This window comes from Aulostomus chinensis, chromosome 4, assembly GCF_037954235.1.
Source record: "Aulostomus chinensis isolate RoL2024-O1b breed Wild chromosome 4, RoL_Achi_v1.0, whole genome shotgun sequence".
NCBI classification, from domain to species: domain Eukaryota; kingdom Metazoa; phylum Chordata; class Actinopteri; order Syngnathiformes; family Aulostomidae; genus Aulostomus; species Aulostomus chinensis.
This window is the reverse complement of record NC_141323.1, coordinates 14,970,667-14,989,191: the sequence shown is the minus strand read 5'-3', so window position 1 is coordinate 14,989,191 and position 18,525 is coordinate 14,970,667. Positions and strand designations below refer to the sequence as shown.

General features: G+C 40.4%; 2 protein-coding genes across 3 annotated transcripts in view; one reads left to right on the top strand and one right to left on the bottom strand.

The window, feature by feature from the left end:
* Positions 1–13,207, top strand: part of hgfa (hepatocyte growth factor a) — a 26,902-nt gene extending 13,695 nt beyond the window's left edge. Inside the window, exons 9-18 of one of the 2 annotated variants that reach the window (XM_086202012.1) lie at positions 57–190; positions 2,160–2,253; positions 4,630–4,769; positions 6,520–6,543; positions 6,745–6,853; positions 6,931–7,005; positions 8,468–8,605; positions 8,748–8,854; positions 8,965–9,098; positions 9,197–13,207. In XM_086202012.1, coding sequence (XP_086058138.1) covers positions 57–190; positions 2,160–2,253; positions 4,630–4,769; positions 6,520–6,543; positions 6,745–6,853; positions 6,931–7,005; positions 8,468–8,605; positions 8,748–8,854; positions 8,965–9,098; positions 9,197–9,373 — 1,132 coding nt within the window. In that variant the 3' untranslated portion in view covers positions 9,374–13,207. Of the gene's footprint in view, positions 1–38; positions 191–2,159; positions 2,254–4,629; positions 4,770–6,519; positions 6,544–6,744; positions 6,854–6,930; positions 7,006–8,467; positions 8,606–8,747; positions 8,855–8,964; positions 9,099–9,196 lie in introns of both variants that reach the window. The other variant, XM_086202011.1, reaches the window with a different exon arrangement.
* pax4 (paired box 4) lies at positions 12,832–18,525 on the bottom strand. The gene is made up of 10 exons (XM_086202515.1): positions 18,516–18,525; positions 17,698–17,828; positions 17,377–17,592; positions 17,184–17,271; positions 16,770–16,910; positions 16,569–16,651; positions 16,413–16,464; positions 16,243–16,313; positions 15,191–15,284; positions 12,832–14,553 (listed from the first exon to the last, which is right to left on the bottom strand). The coding sequence occupies exons 1-10, from the start codon at positions 18,523–18,525 to the stop codon at positions 14,294–14,296; spliced, it is 1,146 nt and encodes a 381-aa protein (XP_086058641.1). The 3' UTR covers positions 12,832–14,293.

The window sequence follows — 18,525 nt, the reverse complement described above, 5'->3', positions numbered from 1 at the left end:
TAAAAATGCAGTCATCAGCACCATCATTTAAATTGTAGTTTTTGTGTGTGTCACAGAGACCTCAGAGAGAACTACTGCCGTAACCCTGATGGCTCAGACTACCCATGGTGCTTCACTACAAACCCCAATCAGAGGATAGCAAACTGCACCAACATTCCCAGGTGTGATGCTGAGGACACACAAAAAACGGGTAAATTATTCTACACCAATTATTCTACATTCAGTTTGGACAGAAAGGAAACAGACTTATTGTTTTATTGCCAAGAGTTAAATGAGAAGACTCATGTTCCAGTCATGTGACATTGCTGTCAGCTGACCAGCATAGACTGATACAGTATTTGCCAGTATCATAAAGTCTTCCACGATACAATTTTGATTGGCGGTCAATAAAAGATGATACTCGCTCATGAACGCAATCGAGTACATTTAATTATCAATGCACAAATATCAACCAAAGTTCAGTGTCAAAATGAATTCGTGAACTCTTAAATGTGACAATGAAATCAAGAATATAAAATGAAATGAAAAACAAAATATTATTTAAACCAGAATAAGACAGTTGCAGAAAAGGTAAGTGCATTTGCCATGGGAATTTCAAAATAAAAAGGTGCACCAAAAATGCCAATCGACTCCAAGGGTCAGATGTGTAAACACGGTTATTAATCACGTTCACTGTGCACGTGCACAAGCGTGACCGCCACCATGAAGGATGGCACGCCCCTAATGAGCTCATTTCTATCTGAATCGTCAGTTCAGTCTTTCTTTGGATGTGTGAAACAAAACGAGAGCTATTTTATTTGGCAGCGGTACCACTTTGAACTAAATGAATTATGTGGCGTGGCAAAGTTTCACTCGGGCAATTAATTAGTTATCAGTGATTAGTTGCCCTGGACGAGGTGAAGACTGGAGAGGGTGCACATAATCCAAGTGTCTGGACCACAGGTTGGGCGTCGAGGGAGCACCCGTGTCTGGATAGACGAACACAAGGCTTCTATTCGTGCGCTGGCGAGGTCTTCTAACAGCATCCAAGCTACCATTGCTGTCTTAACAGACAGCCATTACACTTTCAGCTTTCCCAATGACGATTGATTGATTACACAACTAAATCCACTCACATCTGTGTGGTGTCAATCTTACAATAACAATTTTACAAGTTTCATATTATTTTCTGTCAGCACGCAGCCAAAAACTAGACTCATTGTGTGAAGTATGTGTGGATATACACACTTTTCTCACTTCCTATTTCATAAATACAGTTTCTTTGTAGAAAACGGAATTTTTATTTTTTTTCCTGCATACACAGCATTTATGCATCTGGCCCTAAAGTATCACTGCTCAACGCCAAGAAATAGTCTGGCATGCTTAAAACTGAAATGTGTCATTTATTCATTTCGGGTTTTCTTTTATTCTGATTTAAAAAAAAAAAAAAAGCGTTGGTAGGCAGATTGTGTTTCCTTTGTGCAGAGTGAGTTTACTGTACAGACTTGATGTAACTCTTGGCAAAGAAAGTATGTTTTAAATATTGAAATATTTCTTCAAATGTATCGGTGCTTTTTTTTAGGCGCCAAACTTCAAAAGAATTGCTAATATCTTGTAAATTCCTGTGCAGTTTCGATGTCATTTCTTGACTTGTCGTGTTTTTAGAAAAGGGAATGGGGGGGGGGGGGGGGGTTACACAAGCCCTTTCTATATTGCTCCCGAAGGACTGGACCACTTGGCAATATGCTGCCCAATGAATTCCATTTCATGGAAGACTTAGCAATCCAGACTTTGGCAATAGAGTACGCTGTCATTTCCTCAGTTTCTCTGCTTTACATTTCAGAAGACCACACATGTCAAAATGTAGCCAGTAAGTTAGCGACTACAGGCCCCTTCTCGGGTTCTGTTTAAGAACACACATTGTAAGGTTTAAATGTTTTATTATATTTGAGAGGTAACAGTAACATAAGGGCCCTTGACATCAAAATGATCCCAACCACAAAGAGAAACATGTGCCCAAATTAGTTCTTTGCCTGCACTTTCATGGCTGTGTGTTCGTGAGTATAATCGTGTACCGATTACATTTAGGTGTCTGAAAACTGCAGGGTTCAGTAATTCAGCACACCCCGTGGAATATTCAACGTTGTGGTTTGAAATAATTTTATTCTGTTCTTCCTCAGAGTGTTACGAGGACAACGGAGAGACGTACCGGGGGACTCTAGCCACAACTCGATCAGGAATTCCTTGTGCAAACTGGTCACATCACATAAACAGGTAAGACAATTCAATACATGGTTGTTGTTTTTTTTGCTTCTTTTGACTATTCACTCCTCCACCGTCTGTGAGAAGAACACGCCGGCTCTTCGGGAAATACGCTTATTTGCTATCCTCTCCAGAACCAGACAAGAAGATAGATATCTCTTAAGGTGTCAACCGCAGAGAGCGGCTGACTGCTAGTTAGCATAGCGCAATGAATGGTAGTTGGTGGCAAGTGTTGGCATACCTCAGTCAAAAGTCATCAATGTGTATAACATTCACTGTAAAACCTTAAATTGCGAGATATTGTAATTTTAGAAAAAGATACATAAAAGATCCATGTCACACCTCAAATTCCCAAGTGAAATTTTGGGCAACAGAATAAAATGTTCGGCTTGAAGAGTGACAGCTACGACAGATACTGTAAAAGAGGATGAGGATGATCCCTTCTGGACAAACTGAGACCGTAAACCTTGTCTATTCGATGACGTTTGACAGATGCTAACCAGCCCATCCCCTACCATTAATTGTGTTTAGCTAACAGGATATCAACAGGTTTCTCTGGATCTCAGCTCAGAGGAGACGAGTGGCAATCTTCTTGTATGATTCTGAGGAGGCTGGCCAAATTCCATATTTCCCAAAAGTTGGTGTTTTCATTTAAAACTATTTTTTCTGTGAAAACAAATTTGTACCCCCCCCTTTTTTTTTTTTTAGTTTGCAAGCGATTGCAATCAGCTAAAATCTAATAAGAAATCTGGCAGTCTGGGTTATAAAAATCACTGCTTTATGGTACCATCTTGCAGAGTCAGCATAAATACAGGGATAAAAAGCACACCAACATTTAAAATGAACAATAATAGAAAGATAGTCCCATGCCTGTGTATGTCAGCTCTACCAGCCTACCCCTGTTCAGCTCCTTCCTGCTGTCTATCATCACTTACTTTAGGTTTTATTGCAACTGAATTCACAATTTCTTCCCATTTACATATTTGTCTGCTGGTCATGCAACAGTATCTCCATATCTCAGCTGTATTGCCACTTGAAATGATCAATCAGAAAAGGCTGGAGGCAACTTGTCATCTTAACTTTACTGCCACATATACCAGACCCTCGCTGAATAGTTGACATCATCCCCCCCAATACTTCAACATATGGCTGGCCAGTCTAAGATTTGCACACTGGAGGCTGTTTTGGAAACATTTTTGCAAGAGAGATCAGCATTTTATTCTGCAAAGAGGGTTGAAACAGAAAGAGAAAAGAGGCATTTACAAATGTACCCTGCTAAGTGAACGTTACTATTAGTCACACTTGAGCTGGAAACACTGGAAATAGAGCAGCTGACTTTCTGTTCAGTTCAGCTGATGTGTGTTTGTTGACAACCAGAGCCCCTATTGCCTTGTGAAAATCCCTTTCACATGAATGAAGCTTAGTCTTGAAAACAAACAATAAGAGGAAATAAGGGGTTCCTCAGGGGTCAATACCAGGCCCAATTATTATTCATCTAGCTGACGAGAGGAAGCCCTGGAGTGACCCATCCTGAGGGAGAGGTTGCCCACTCTAGTGCTGTTGCTTCATGCAGACTGTTGGAATTACTTAATTTACAAGAATTTTAAAAGCCAAAATGGCACAGACAGATGGACATGTTCCAGAGCTGACCCCTGACCCCAGGAAGTGCTTTCTGAGGAAAGTAGATCAAAGCCAATCAGCTCCCTTGCATTGACTGCAGCCAGCGAGTCTACCCCGCTCAAGGCCAAGGGTCAACTCAGGAAAATCGACTGAGAGCTACAGCTTGTTTAACATTCTCCTGGGAAGTGAAATTATCTTCACCTCCTGACAAATTGTTGCTTAACATTATTCTTCTTTGTGTGTGTGTGTGTGTGTGTGTGTGTGTGTGTATGTGTGTGTGTGTGTTTGTCTGTCTGTCTCTGTGTCCAAATTCCTACTAAGTAATTGCTTTTCAAGGGATATTTGGGATATCTGAGAAGATTACATTTAACTCTCAAGTTGAATGTTGCAGAAGACACACGATTAAATGTGAATTCCTACAAATGGGGAGCAAAAGCAAATCGTCCCATGGAGGATGTGGCTCCTGATGGTCTGAGCCCTGCTGAATGCTTAGAATGCATACTTTCATAGTCCCATGAGCACTGTTTGCAAAACTCGGTGTTTCCTTCTACGGACTCTGTGAAGCCAAATGCAGAGAATTCATTGCATTTTAGGAAAGCTATAGTCAGACTTTCCAGGCATACTGTGTATACTGCGTGTGTGTGTGAGTGACTTGGTGTGTTTCTGTGAGTGTGAGAGAGTGACTGTTTATGGCCCAGTGTTAGTACTGATACACTCTGTGCAAAATAACAAATGGAACATGAGAATCTGTATTTGTGTGTTTTGCAGTGGGGATTCTCACTCTACAGTATCCCATGAAGGGTTGGAGGACAACTACTGCAGGAACCCAGACCGGGACAAACACGGACCTTGGTGTTTCACCAACCCAAATAACCGCTTGGCCTGGGACTACTGTAAACTGAAGCATTGTGAGTGGCTTTATTATCCGTGTGTGTGTTCTAATGGCTGTTTCTGTTGAAAGAAGATACATCTGTGTTATGTCAGCTATAAATATCAGTGCACCATAATAGAGGGGACGTGAATGATGAACATGCTACACAGGGCAGGTTTACAGTGATCTTTTCAGCAGATCCTTTGTAGAATTTTTTTGACATTTTTGGGGAAATACATGTATTCCCTGCTGAGTGTTTGATCTTGACTTAATCTGTGTTTTGGTCACATGTCTTAAAAACTTTGGTTGCTGCCAACACAGATGCATTCGGTGCAGTGAACAAGCAGTGTTGAAAGTTGGAATGCCAGGAATGTGGAGAAAAGAATGTGCCGACAGTTTTGGAGATCTGGGCATTTTGACACCTTTCAGCGCCTGGTTAATTGCTGCAGAAAGCAAGATTGTCTGCAATGGAGAATTAGAAAAAAATACTGCTGTTTCAACATCTGAAAGAAGTTGTTAGCATTTTAGCTCATGCACATGTTTCTGCACACATCAGCAATGAAGTAAAAGTGTTGAAGAGAAACAGAAAAAAGCTTGTTGTGGCTGCTAATTCTGTCTTAAAAGAACACACACACTTTTTGGCAAAAGTTAGCTTAGCACAATTAATGGTATTGGGTGGTAAGTGTTAACGTACCTCTGTAAAAAGTCATTAAATAGAACAGGTTCAGGATCTTAAGTTCCTGAACACCCAATTTTTCTAAATAGTAAAACGTATCACAAACGTATGCCAATAGCTCTCATCCACTAGCATTCATTATGCTAAGCTAACAAGCGATCAGCAGTGGCTCCCTAATATACACACACACACACACACACACACACACACACACACTGGAAAGAAGTGTAGATACACTTCTTTCCAGTGTGTGTGTGTGTGTATCTTCTTCTCTGGCTCTTGGCTGGATGGAAATAAATGCATCCCCCCCCCCCCAAAAAAAAAAACCAAAAAACTTGGCGAGTTTCTTTAACATGAACAACGCTGTTTACATTGTGCATAAGCGGAAGTTTTTGAAGACGATTCGCCAGTGTCATTCAAGGATAGCGAGACTGCATCTCTGCCATCTTTATGTGCGAGTGTTTACAAAGTACTTTCCAAAGAATGTGAACAATGCAGCTCACATCCCAGCTACATGTTCCGTTTATGCACATTGGTGAAATGCAAACATTTCTTAAACCCTTCATATTGTAAGAATGTGCCTCTAACTGAGCATGAATACAGCAGTAAATGTGCAGCTTTCATTGACTGCAAGTGACATAACTGATTTGGAATACAGCCTGGTTGGTTGCTGTTCTGTTTCTGTCCAGAATCCAGAAAAGATGACGCACAAACACCAAACAGATGAAGGGTTTCTGCAGCCATCTTTTCAGTAGAGCAAACGCGCGTGCGCGCGAACACACACACACACACACACACACGCACACACGCACACACACAGCTTGACCCTCTTTTGGCTGGTTTCAGTGCTGTAATGAAGAGCTTCTTTTCAAACGGCTGCACAACAATTTCCATAATGTAAAACATGTCAGCCGTGACGTTTTTTTTCGAAGCCATGTGTAAATGTATTTGCGGTTGTTGATGGTGATAGCCTGCAACAATGATGCCATTATGAGGACGCGTTTCATGCTGTCAGAGTGTGTGTGTGTGTGTGTGTGTGTGTGTGTGTGTGTTTGAATTATTTCCTGCTGCTGTGGAGTCTGTTCTTACTGATGCACTTCCCTTCTATCAGGTGAATCATCTCCTGGACCGGGCAGTGAGTGTACTTTTTTGACTTATCTGCCTTTTACAAGTTGACTTTGATCTCTTATCTCGGCCCTTTTTGGATTTTTACTCTTAGCATCTGTTGAAATGTGCCTGCCAACAAATCATATTTTCCATTTCCTTTCTTTTATGCATATTTTCTAATGAATAAATAATGCATTCCGCTAATGTGCAAAAATGTCTTCTTATTTAGATCATTCCAGAACCAAGATATCGTGCTTTGTGCACATAAACACCAGAATTGTCGGAGGACACCAAGTGCGAGGAACTGATGGCAGCTGGGTTGTCAGTATCCAGAGAGAGTAAGTCCGTTGCAGTGTTGCTTTTACAGATCTTGCACCAACTGTCGTACTGAAAACATCCCCTGGATTTTTCTCAGGAAGGTTCATTTGTGTGGCGGCTCACTGATCAGAGAAGACTGGGTTTTGACGGACCAACAGTGCTTTACGTCCTGGTAATGCTCCAACCTCACATCCCTTTTGTTCCCTCCTTAATGACTGACTCAAACTAAATCCCTCTCTCGTGTACCTCTTTTATTTACTTTATCTCCCTGGCTATCTCTTTCTACTCATCTTTTCTGATGTTTTTAAAGGGAAGATGCAGGCTGTGTCCTGTTTATAGAGATTTACCCGACAGGATGGATTTGAGATAGTGTTTTTGCCTGCAGATCTTTCTGTCAAAGCCGGTCATATGCATAGTATCTCTCCATCTTAAAGGGTGGCTTTCATGAAAATGTCTCTATCTCTCTTGCAAACTATTGTACTGCAAGTATTACATATGGGCTACATCAGTAGCTTTTAGCTCAAATTTTGGGCAGTGTGTATCATAGAGTGGATCTGGGTTTTACTTCTTTCTTTTTTTTTTGCAGTAATGTTCTTTAAAGACTGTATGTTTGCGGTATTAAACGGGTTAAAAGAAAAATATTACCTTTTACGCTTCCACTTTAGCGTCAGCCACGACTGGAGGCATTGTGTTTTTGGGTTGTCCACCCATCCATCTTATGATTGTGACATCTCAGGAGCACCTGGAGTGAATTTCCTCAAATTTAGCACAAACATCCACTTGAACTCGAGGATGAACTGATTCGATTCTGGTGGTTAAAGGTCACCATGTTTATGGCCTGATCATGACACAAATATCTACTAAGACAAAGGGATGGAGAGATGACATGTTATACCCAAAAGGTCAAAACCCTGCATCACTGTGACGTCATGAGACACAAACACGACTCCGGCTATCGTTTGGGAGGTACACACATCAGTGTAAATGTTTTTAATTTCCCATGGATGCATGTTCATTCCTCCTGTTAGCCGAGGCCATACACGCGTTCGCGACGCGTGATGTTTTTCAGGTGTTTGCACTCATGTACATACTCTTGAGAGACTTCCTTTACAACCGGTACAAGTGTCCACGCTGACTCGTTGATGAACAGATTCGATTTTGGTGGTGAAAGGTCAAGGTCACTGAGTGCACTGAACCAGTTGAGACCAGAATGTCCATTCTTCTAATCAGAAAGTTGAAAAATGCGACACATCGTCGCCTGTCGTGCGTGTTCATGTGAAACGAGTGTTGAAACGGGTAGAAATGAACACCAGACAGCAACTTTTCAAGCATGAAACACGTGAAAATGTTTGCAGTAGCAGTAGTCCACAATTTTACAAGATTCTGTCCGTAGAATAGTAGTTAAAATAACGGAGGGGAGGGTGGAATCTCAATTGCAATTGTGCAAAAAACAACAACAACAAAAAAAACGCTTCAAAATAAGGCATTTCTGACTGCAGCATTTTCAAAAACAATCCAGAATCCTGGAAGGATTGATTAGGGTACCATATTTTTGTTAAATTGTTCCCCCTTTTTTTTCATTTGAATGCAACAAAAGCCATTGTCGCTCGTCCAATTGTCCTCGTGTTCATCAGTGTTCCAGATCTGAGGGATTACAGTGTTCAGGTTGGTCTACGCCACCTCAACGAGTCCTCAAGTCACCCGAAACTTCGTATCTCGCGCCTGATCTGTGGCCCAGAAGGATCCAACCTGGTTATGTTGAAACTAGCAGAGTAAGTAACCTTCCTAAGCTTGAAAATTAACGTTACACAGACCCTATTTTAAAGGTATTGGATTCTTTATTTGCGACCGGGCAGTGTGTTTTATTGTGACTTTGATTTACGACTATCATTATGTGTGTTATGTTTGTTTTAGTCCCGCCCCCGTTTCTGAGGGCGCCTCCACTATTCATCTTCCAGTAAAAGATTGTCACATCCCAGAGGGCACCAACTGCACCATGTATGGATGGGGGGAAACTAAAAGTACTGCCCTCTTCTCATACACCAAGCCATTTTAACTTTGATTAAAACAAAAAGACTTCTCGAGCACAATGGACTCACCGTTGTATGTATCTTTTTTTTTTCCTGTACAGATACAGAATCCGATGAGGCGCTCAACACTGTGATTATGCCGATGGTCGACAATAACATGTGCTCGCAAATCAAAGGGGACGCCGGGGAGAGCAGAATATGTGCTGGAGGCAGAAGCGGAGAAGGTGTATGTGATGTAAGGATCTTTTGAAATCGTGAAAAAAAAACTTTACAATTCAGTATCACGCCATCAGTCGTTTGCTGTAACTAATATTCTCACCTTTGTCTTTGCAGAAAGACAATGGAGGTCCGTTGGTTTGTCAAGAACACGAGCGAAAAGTCATCGTCGGCGTGAGCATTCAAAGGACAAAATGTGCTTCATCGCAACCTGCTCTTTTTGTCAACGTTGCTTTTTATTCAGAATGGATATACAAAGTATTCAAACTTTACCCCAGTGTGGAGAGGAACTGACGGTGTGATGTGAAAATCAACTTCATACAGGATCGTACCACAACGTGGAAGAGAGGGGAGGCAAAAAAATTCCAAAACGTCTCCATCATGAACCTCAGGGGAGACATGTGGTCCATGTCAGGAAAATCACATTCTGGTGGCCAGTTTGTGGTAGAATGTTGTCATTTCGTGGAGAAGGATGGAGTGTAGTGATTGGAGCAAATCAAGACTGGATATACAAAATGGAATCTCATCCGTTCTTTCAATATGCAAATCAAGTCATCCAGGTTGTTATTACTACTTTTACAACCAAAGTCTTGGGCACATGGACAACCCAGTAATTGTATATTGACATGTTCAGTGTTTCTGAAGCCATGCAACCAAAGACAATGAGAAGGAAATGTGACTCAGTATTGTCTCCTGGAATATACTTGAATATGGAGGTTTAACAGAAAAGCCTCCTGTGACTTTATGTGTTGAGCTGGACTGCATGCATGCTTTTTCTTTTTTTTTTAACCTTGAAAAATAAGTGACGCATACAAAAATCCAATAATCTGTTCCAGGATACCTTATAAATACAACATCCAAAGAACTGAGGGTACTCATTTATTTAGAAAAAGAAGAAGAAATTGAATATATTCACATGGTTGCTATGTTCCTTTGACTTGAGAGTGGAAGCTAGAATGTAGGATTTCATTGCATTGCAACTCGTATCTGTAGGGATTTGACAAATAATTGTCAATTCCTCACTTGTTTTAGTTCACGAGCAACTGAAACAACAAAAATAGAGTAAAAATCCAGCCGTATTTCAAGGCAAGAGAACATTAATTTGAGAATCCCTTGGCTTCCATTAGCAGCAGCTCAGATTAGCATTCAGCCTCTGCCCAGCTAACATTGCCAGTCGTTGTGTTCCACTGCACAATAGTAAAGAAATAAGTTCGCATTAATTTGACGTATGTATTCAATGGAACCCGTACTTTAATATTCACTTAAACTACATACTTATAATTCTCCTCATGTAGTGTATTTGGTTCACGTTAGAGGGCATGTCTTGCTAGCCTCTTCACACTACATAAAACACACCAGGCACTTGGAAGACACCTGCGTGCTGGATGCATTCTTTGTGAACATTACACTAAAATATGTGTTCGACTGTAATGTCACATAACCTAAACTTACTCCTTTTCTGTCGTATCATTTAGAATTAATTGGCAATTTTAGCCAGGAAGACATTGAATGCTCACTGTTAGCTAAAGATAGCTTGCTAGCTTTCCTTCAAGACCAAAAGATCAAAAGCCTTTGACATTGTATAGCATACAATGAATTTGTAAAAGTATGGCCCTCTAGATTATTTTTCCAGTTGCTGATCAGTCATAATGTGATTAAATGACAACAATTTGTCTGATTTCCCACATTTTTACAAGTTGTAGACTGGAAAACAGCAGTATGACATTAACTAGCGACCTAGCCTCCCACCCTGAGCATAACATAGCTGCTATATAATATACATTGTTTTTTTTTAGGTAGCACGGACTCTAAACATGCCCATGAGAGTGTGACGATATGAAAATCCAAACAACTCAGTCCAGCAGAGTTTAAAATTAGCCTTCAGATATACTAGAAGTTAAGTATATATGATACACACTACTGCTTGAAATGCTAACTGAAGCAGCCTTGGCAAACCATGCAGTGCTAATTGTGTGCAGTAGCTGGACTTCCTTTCCCCAAGTTAGTTGTAACTCTTAGTTTCCCTGTGGGGTCTGAGAGGGACTGAGCAAACTGTTCCAGATCTTATGCTAATATTTGTAGCATGAGAGAGAGAAGAGCCATGCCAAATATAACATGGCTATTTGGTCTCCAGTTTGGAGGGAACTGTGGCCCCTGGTGGGCTGTGTGTGGTCAGTAGGATATTTTTTGTTTCATGCAAACTGACTCCTTATGTACATAAATGTGGATTTATTGAGTATATTTCTGCCGTGCTGTAAAATAAAATGTTATAGGTCTTATAGATCTGCAATGTATTTGGTTCACTTAGTAATATCAGATCGGCTTTTCTCCTTGCCTCTGATTATGTTTAATATTTAAAAAAAAAAAAAAGATTAGCGAGGTTTATTTATTTTCTAAATCAGAAACTGATTCGAGATTTTGATGCGATGAAGGGGTCTTAGTTCTGAGAGTAATTAAGGCGTTTGACTTCCATGCATCCATCCCAACAAAATGAGAGGGGGGCAAAAAATAAAACTTGCCTCGCGTGGTCCGACTTGTTTTTCGTGGACGTTTGTCGATGCTAATTTTATTTTGTCTGGCTGTCGGGCAGTGACTTCAAATACTGGTCAATAATTGTAGCTTAAGAAGCTAATTGATAAATGGAAACAAGTACGTTTGGAAAGCCAAAAAAAAATTTTTTTAAGGCCAACTGACCGCAATCAGCTGACGTAAAGCTAATCTGGAAACAGCCTGTTGACCAGCTGTTGCTTTTTTTTTTTTTTTGGATAGAATACACGTCTGTTACAATTAAGTTTCATGCTAACTACTTTTTAGAGGAGGGAATTAAGCTTCCAGGCCAAAAAAGGGGTTTAAAGTCTTAATCACCAACCTTTCATTGTACAAAGGTTGTAATAGGGCGCGCCCTCAACTTTTCCTACCATCACTTAGTCTCTGAACGCTTCTATAGGATGATTATTACGATTTGATTCCATAGACAGTCAGCTATTTAGCCAAGGTAGCCCAACACTTCTGCAGTATAACTTCAGAATACACCAAATTCATCAAGACAAGTTACTTATTACCATCTCGCTCCTGAGTAGTAAAAAAAAAAAAAAAAAGTCAAATTCACCCCAAAACTACTATATATATTCAACCAAATCAGGTTTAAACCGTTCTGCATGATGTCTGGACCCCCCACCCCCCAAACGCCCATCCAACCACCCACCCACCCAGGGGAGACCAGCCTCACACTTTGAACACTGTACAATAATAAAAGTTTGCGAATATCCAGACGATGCCTGTACATTCCCCTCACGCCGCCGTATCTTGTTCCAGCGGCGTGTTTTACTCACGTTAGTGAGAGGGTATTATATTCTCAGCTCTTCGATGACTGTTCCGAATATCACATGAAAGTAACAAAGGAACAAACGTTTGGCTTTAAGACAGTGGAATGTACGTTCCCAGCAGCCTGTGAGTCATCGCGCTCTTTTGTTCAAAATACCGAAAAGTATTACACAGAAAGGACAGAAGTCTTAATTACAGTTTTTAAGAGCGAAACTTAAGGGGAGACCTCCTACTGGTGGACAGCAGAGTGTAAATGGATGAGTTGTAATTGTTATTTAATGTAAATAAGCACATTCTGTAAATGACAACTTGTACATTTGTTTCTGTAAATATCACATTTAATATTTTTACTTCTCGATGATTCTGTTCATATTTTTACAGTGTAAACGATAAGAAGCTGCTATTTTTGTGTTAAGTGAGATGTTTTGTATCTTTTTTTTTTGGTCGTTCTTGTTGTTGTAGTCATTGTATTATTCTGATTTTAATAAACAACTTGTCATTACATTGAACTATAATCTGTGCTTCCTAACATTAACAACAGCAACTCCCCAGTTTACTCCCGACGTCTCTCAGAGCACCGGGACGTGATCGATGTTCTGGAGTGGCGTAATTTTATCCTTAAAACCTTTTTTTTTTTTTTTTAACTAATTTGAATGATGAATTATGACTGATTCAAGTAGTAAGATGCAATTTCAACTTCGGGTTGCTCAAGAAGATAACGCCTACGCCAGACAGAAGACTGATTCTTGTGTCTAATTATTACAAAGGACACATTTATCATATTTTGCAGCGGTTCTACTGTAGCGTACAACTTCAGATACGGAGGGGGAAAAAATTGCATCAAATGAATAAAGTAAAAAAAAAAAAAGAAGATTAAATGATGTGGCGATTCTGCTTCACGGTGTCAGACTTGGATATTGGGGGGGGGGGGGGGGTCAAAGGCGCGCGTGCGTGCGTGCGTCTCCTGATCCCAACTCCTCCCCCGGTGACCGATCATGAGTCTCTTCGCTGTAGTAAAGGGATCTGAGAGAACTCATAAAAACTGATAGTGAGTACACCAGATATCAGCTCATCTTTGAAGGTGTACTTTTATAGATTTTTCCGAACCAGCATTGCCCAGAGAGAGAGAAAGAAAGAAAGAGATCGAATCCATAATTATCAGTCCATTTGTCACATATTAGTTACTTGATTAACTTTACTTTTGTTTTTCTGGACAAAAATATCGAGAAGTTTTAGTCTCATTCCGTCGGTTCGATTATCGTAGTTTTAGCCTTGAGCTGCAACTCAGGGTTGTTTTCATCATTGATTTATCCGCTGTTTGATTATTTGCACGATGAATCTTACAGTTTAATAAAATGTCAACAAAAATTTGGGGTAAACATGCTTAACAGAATCTCCCAGAGCCCATTGATGAAACGTTCAAATGACTTATTTCCCCCTCCGACAATCGGAAACCAAAGATTTTCTGTCATTCTTTATAATTAAGAGATCAAAACCAGCAATAATTTCACATTTCGCTTGACAAAACAAAACAAAATGAGAAAATAATGATCAAAACATACTTAAATTATTAATATCAGATGACGAAGACAAAGTTGCATCTGGCTTCTCTCTCATTCAGATAAGTGGATTAATTTCAGAGTCCAATTTAATAATGAGATAAAGTCAAACAAAGATACATGCAGATGCAGTCTCTCTCTGTTCTGCTCTTTATTAAATGTCATTTCAATACCAGATATTCAAGAGAGAGCCAGAACAGAGAGGGACCACATCCAACCTCTGCTCCTCTGTCGCCCTCTGCTGGCCAGAATTCTAAATCCTGAGTTTTTGAGCTGAAAAACAAATTATTTTTTTGCTGGTGATCCAATAACAGCTGTTGGTCATGTGGACTCAGTTTTGGCGGTGATTCACATCCCAGCGCCGGCTAAGCAGGAACATCTCGTCTGTGTGACAGTGACTCAAAGTGTGGTGGTTGAAGTTTCCCTGGCCGTCTGTCAGGGCTGGATCGGTTCCCAAAGGGGGGCATCCCCTTGTGGCTGTGGGGAATGCAGGGGTCTTTTCTGTTATGGTCTGGGTGGTGGCTCCCCTAGGCTGATAGAGGGATGAGGCCGGCATTGAGATGGATGTCAGGAATTCAGAATTCCCAACACCTGGAGGTCAAATTGAAGGAATTATAACAGGAATTTAAAAAACTGGACATTGCACATCGCAAAGACATCGTAAATAAACTGCCTGCACATGAACATGCGTGTTTTTATACACGCTGCTCCTTTTAATCGACAAACTTGTTTTTTTTTTTTTTAACAAATTAAGAATCTTGTCTGTGTCTCTTGTTTGTTTTTATGCCACTTAACCCTCAAATCAGATACACAAGTTTCTGAGAGTTCGACACAACAGTTGTCATTTTTGTATTATTGTAGCAATAAATATGGGCTATACAGTAAGAGAAGGGATGCTAAACTCACATTTGCAAAGTATTCAATTTTTTCTTTTGTTTATTAGAAAAAGTCTATCCAACAAATACTAAAAAAAATTAGAAATGTCTGTCAAATATCTTACTGGTTTATGGGTTAAAGATGTGACGTACCTGCTGTTCTGTGGATGAGCGTATTTCGCTAGCATGTACGCTAAGTGTATATTAAGTGAAGTGACAGTAAATTTGATTTTATATAGAAAGTTTGGGTGCAAAAAAGCAAATATTGCAGCTTTAGTCAATCACAAATGTCCGTATCATAGAAAGTAGACTAGTACCAACCAGGAAATGCTGACTACAGTCATTTTACGTACCTCTTCCTGTGGGGTAAATGTAGCCATGCGCTAACTTCCTGTGAATGTTGTATGTTTGAGAGGAGTCACCATATACGCCTGACACTCCTGTCATCTGTCAATCAAAACAAATAAAATCTAAATGTTCCTATACAGCATAAGTCTGGCCTCTAAAGTAGGAGTAATTACCGTATTGTTCCTAATATAAGACTGTGTTCTCAGAAATGGGGGGGAGAAAATGGGGTGGTCTAAAAATCAGGGGTGTCTTATATTCAAAACAATACGGTAAGTACACATGAATTGCAGGTATTTGTTCTTCTGCTTCTGGTACTTCTCACATTTTACAACAAATAAGTGTTGAAATCAGGCTCTTTAGTTCAGTGTAGAGCAGAATAATCCAACATTGATCCTAAATATACGCATAAATCATCCACTCAAATATAATCATTGCCTCAAATCCATGACCACAAACCCCCTGCATCTGCACTGAACATTTCTCTCAACCTCTTCCTTTGTAAATTATGCTGCATTCCGTATGAGTTCAACCCTTTGTGTGTAATTCAGCTTGATTAGCAACTAGAAACGGCCTCAAAATTACAACTTTATCTTCATTGTCTACTCATTTATCTACTTGTGGGTACGGAAATTGTGTGGGTTTTTTTTCACAACTGGCATTACCAGCACTTATTTTTGCACAATTTATCTAATTTATCCTTTTTTTCCCCCTCATCTTCTTCTGAAATCTTTCTATTCTATGTATTTACTGATACTTTTTATGTCTTATTTAGTGGTTTGGATGAAATCAGAACTATCAGAGCCTTCTTTTTTTAAAATCACTTTTACTTGAGTAAAAAAGTAGAGTCAGTACTTCTACCTGAGTCTCTCTCAGCAAGACTTCCATTTCAGGAGAGACTACATGTTTTACCACCTCTGAGTGAATAAAAGATGGATTTAACACTTCAATTTTGACTGCCGTTTAACAGAAATGTGCAAATGTAACAAAGGGGGAACATCGACTCTTCTAACTTTGACTGGAAATCGTCACTTTGTTCCAACAAAGCGCCGCCGCATACCTGAAGAGACGTGGAGCTCTGTGACCTTGTAGGATTCCCAGGAAGAAACACGCACTTTTGAAGTTCTTCTCCTGCAAAAGATTAAAAAAAAAAAGAACTCGAATGACGACATGCTGAGGCGCTTTCTGCAGCGGTTATTAAAAATCTTTTATTTCATGCAAAATGCTCACTGCTCTGCTTGATTTCCCTCCTCCACTTGGCCCTTCTGTTTGAAAACCAAACCTTCGAGAGAGAGAGAGAGAGAGAGATGTCATCATTTCTGGAGGAGAACAGATGGAAGTTGTGAGAGTGTGTGAAGTCTTTGACGATAAACACCAAGAGTGTACCTTGATGGTGTCCTCAGGAAGTCTGATCTCAGCTGACAGTTTCTCTCTGGTGTACATGTCTGCGTACTGGCGGTGAGAAAATTCTGATCCAGGAAAAAGAAAGAAGACAGATTTGACTGCTTTTCTGATTTTTTTTAAAACGTTCTTTTTTTCTTCTTCTTCTTTGCATTGCGCTAAAACTTTTAAAAAGTTTAAAGTCACCTTGTTCCAGTGCTTTGCTCTGCTCGGGGGTGAAAGTGGTGCGGTTTCGGTTCAGGGGACTTTTTTGCTTCTGGTTATGACAGCACAAAGTCTCTGACATCTCTTTTTCATTCAGTTCTTCTTGAATCATGCTGTCAAAACCTGCAAAACACACACACACACACACACACACACACACACACAGTAGCATAAAAAAACAAGAACAGACCAAAATCACTTCCCACAATCTCCAGTTTTTAAGACTTCGATATTTATTGTGGCAACAACAACTAAAAAGCTATTTAAAGAAGAGGAGTAGCAGAAGAATGATTAAAGAAGTAAAAAAAAAAAAGGCGTTGGGATGATTTGACCGCCATTGCTCTCCATCGTTTCACTTCACTTTCAGTTGTTTACCTACCATCGCGCGCGACTCACCGTGCGTCCACGTGTGCGCACTGATCTCCGTGCACGTCGGCCCGTGATCCAAATGGATCATTCTTAAAATCCGGTTAATGGATGACACCTTTTTGGAACACAGACATCATTTTAAAAGTTGGAACTTTTTTTCTTTTTTTTTAAATGTGCGTAAAAACATAAAAATAAAAGAGGCAAGAATTGGAGAACTTACGCTTGGCACCTTGGCGGTCTTGCAAATTCGCGCTGATGTGAGTTGTTTTTTAATCTCCCAAGCGAAAATGGATGGATTTTCTCTTTTGCACTGAATGATGGTGGAGATGACGCCAGGGGTGAGGAGCCGGGGGCGGCTTCCTCCGATGGTCCTGGGCTCCAGGAGTCCTGTGCGCCGGTATCGGCTCAGGATCTTACTGACGCAGCCATTGGAGACCTGATAAGACGCATCATTTTTTTTATCCTTTTAAAATTCTATCACTCCCAACTTTGATTTGGGTCCGTTTATGCGGCTAAAAGTGCCAGGAAGGTTCGTGCGTACCCGGAGAATCCTGGAGATCTGGCTTGGTCGGACCCCCTCCGAGGCCAGCTCGATCATTTTCCTCCTCTTGGATGCAGGAAGAGGTCTTCCGTTGAGAAACATCCCTCCTAACTGGTTGACACTCCCACCACCTTAATAAAACACAACAAATACGGTTAAAAATATAACTTTTGGACAAACAAAATCATCTTCAACGACGCTGCGGCTCGAATCTATCAATTATTAGTTCATGAAAGTAGAACATTAGAAATGAACCCTCATTTGGTTGATCAATATTCGTTCCGCACATCATCGGTTCGCTCAAGCTTTGCGGGGAAGCTAATTAGAGGGCAAAAATGCGTAATTTCTGCACACACACGCACAAAAATAACAAAGCGTAGAGATGACGCGCAATTAAGTCCGCGTGGATCACTGAGGAGCATCACGCCCCCTCTGAGGTCATTTATAGGCCACACAGACCCCCCAGACGTGACGTGGGGACCTGCTGTTCCTATGGGCGACAGCCAATAACATCTGGAAAAACAGGGGAAATCATGTGCCACGTTGGAAAAAAAATAGTGGTATTTTCTTCTCTTATTTTTTTAATGAGATAAAAAAGAAAGTGTAGCCAAGAAGGCAGAAAGGTGGAGATTCACAGTGATACAACCCCCCCCCCAAAAAAAAAGAAAACGAAATCATATAAAAAATGTTTCATCTGTGACGCAAACGAATATTAAACTTTGTAAAAGGTGATATTAAGACCTAGAAAAACATAATAATGTTGCACTGACGTGTTTTAGAGGCACGTAGACTGAACCTGGACGGATTTACACATTTACCCTCCTCCAT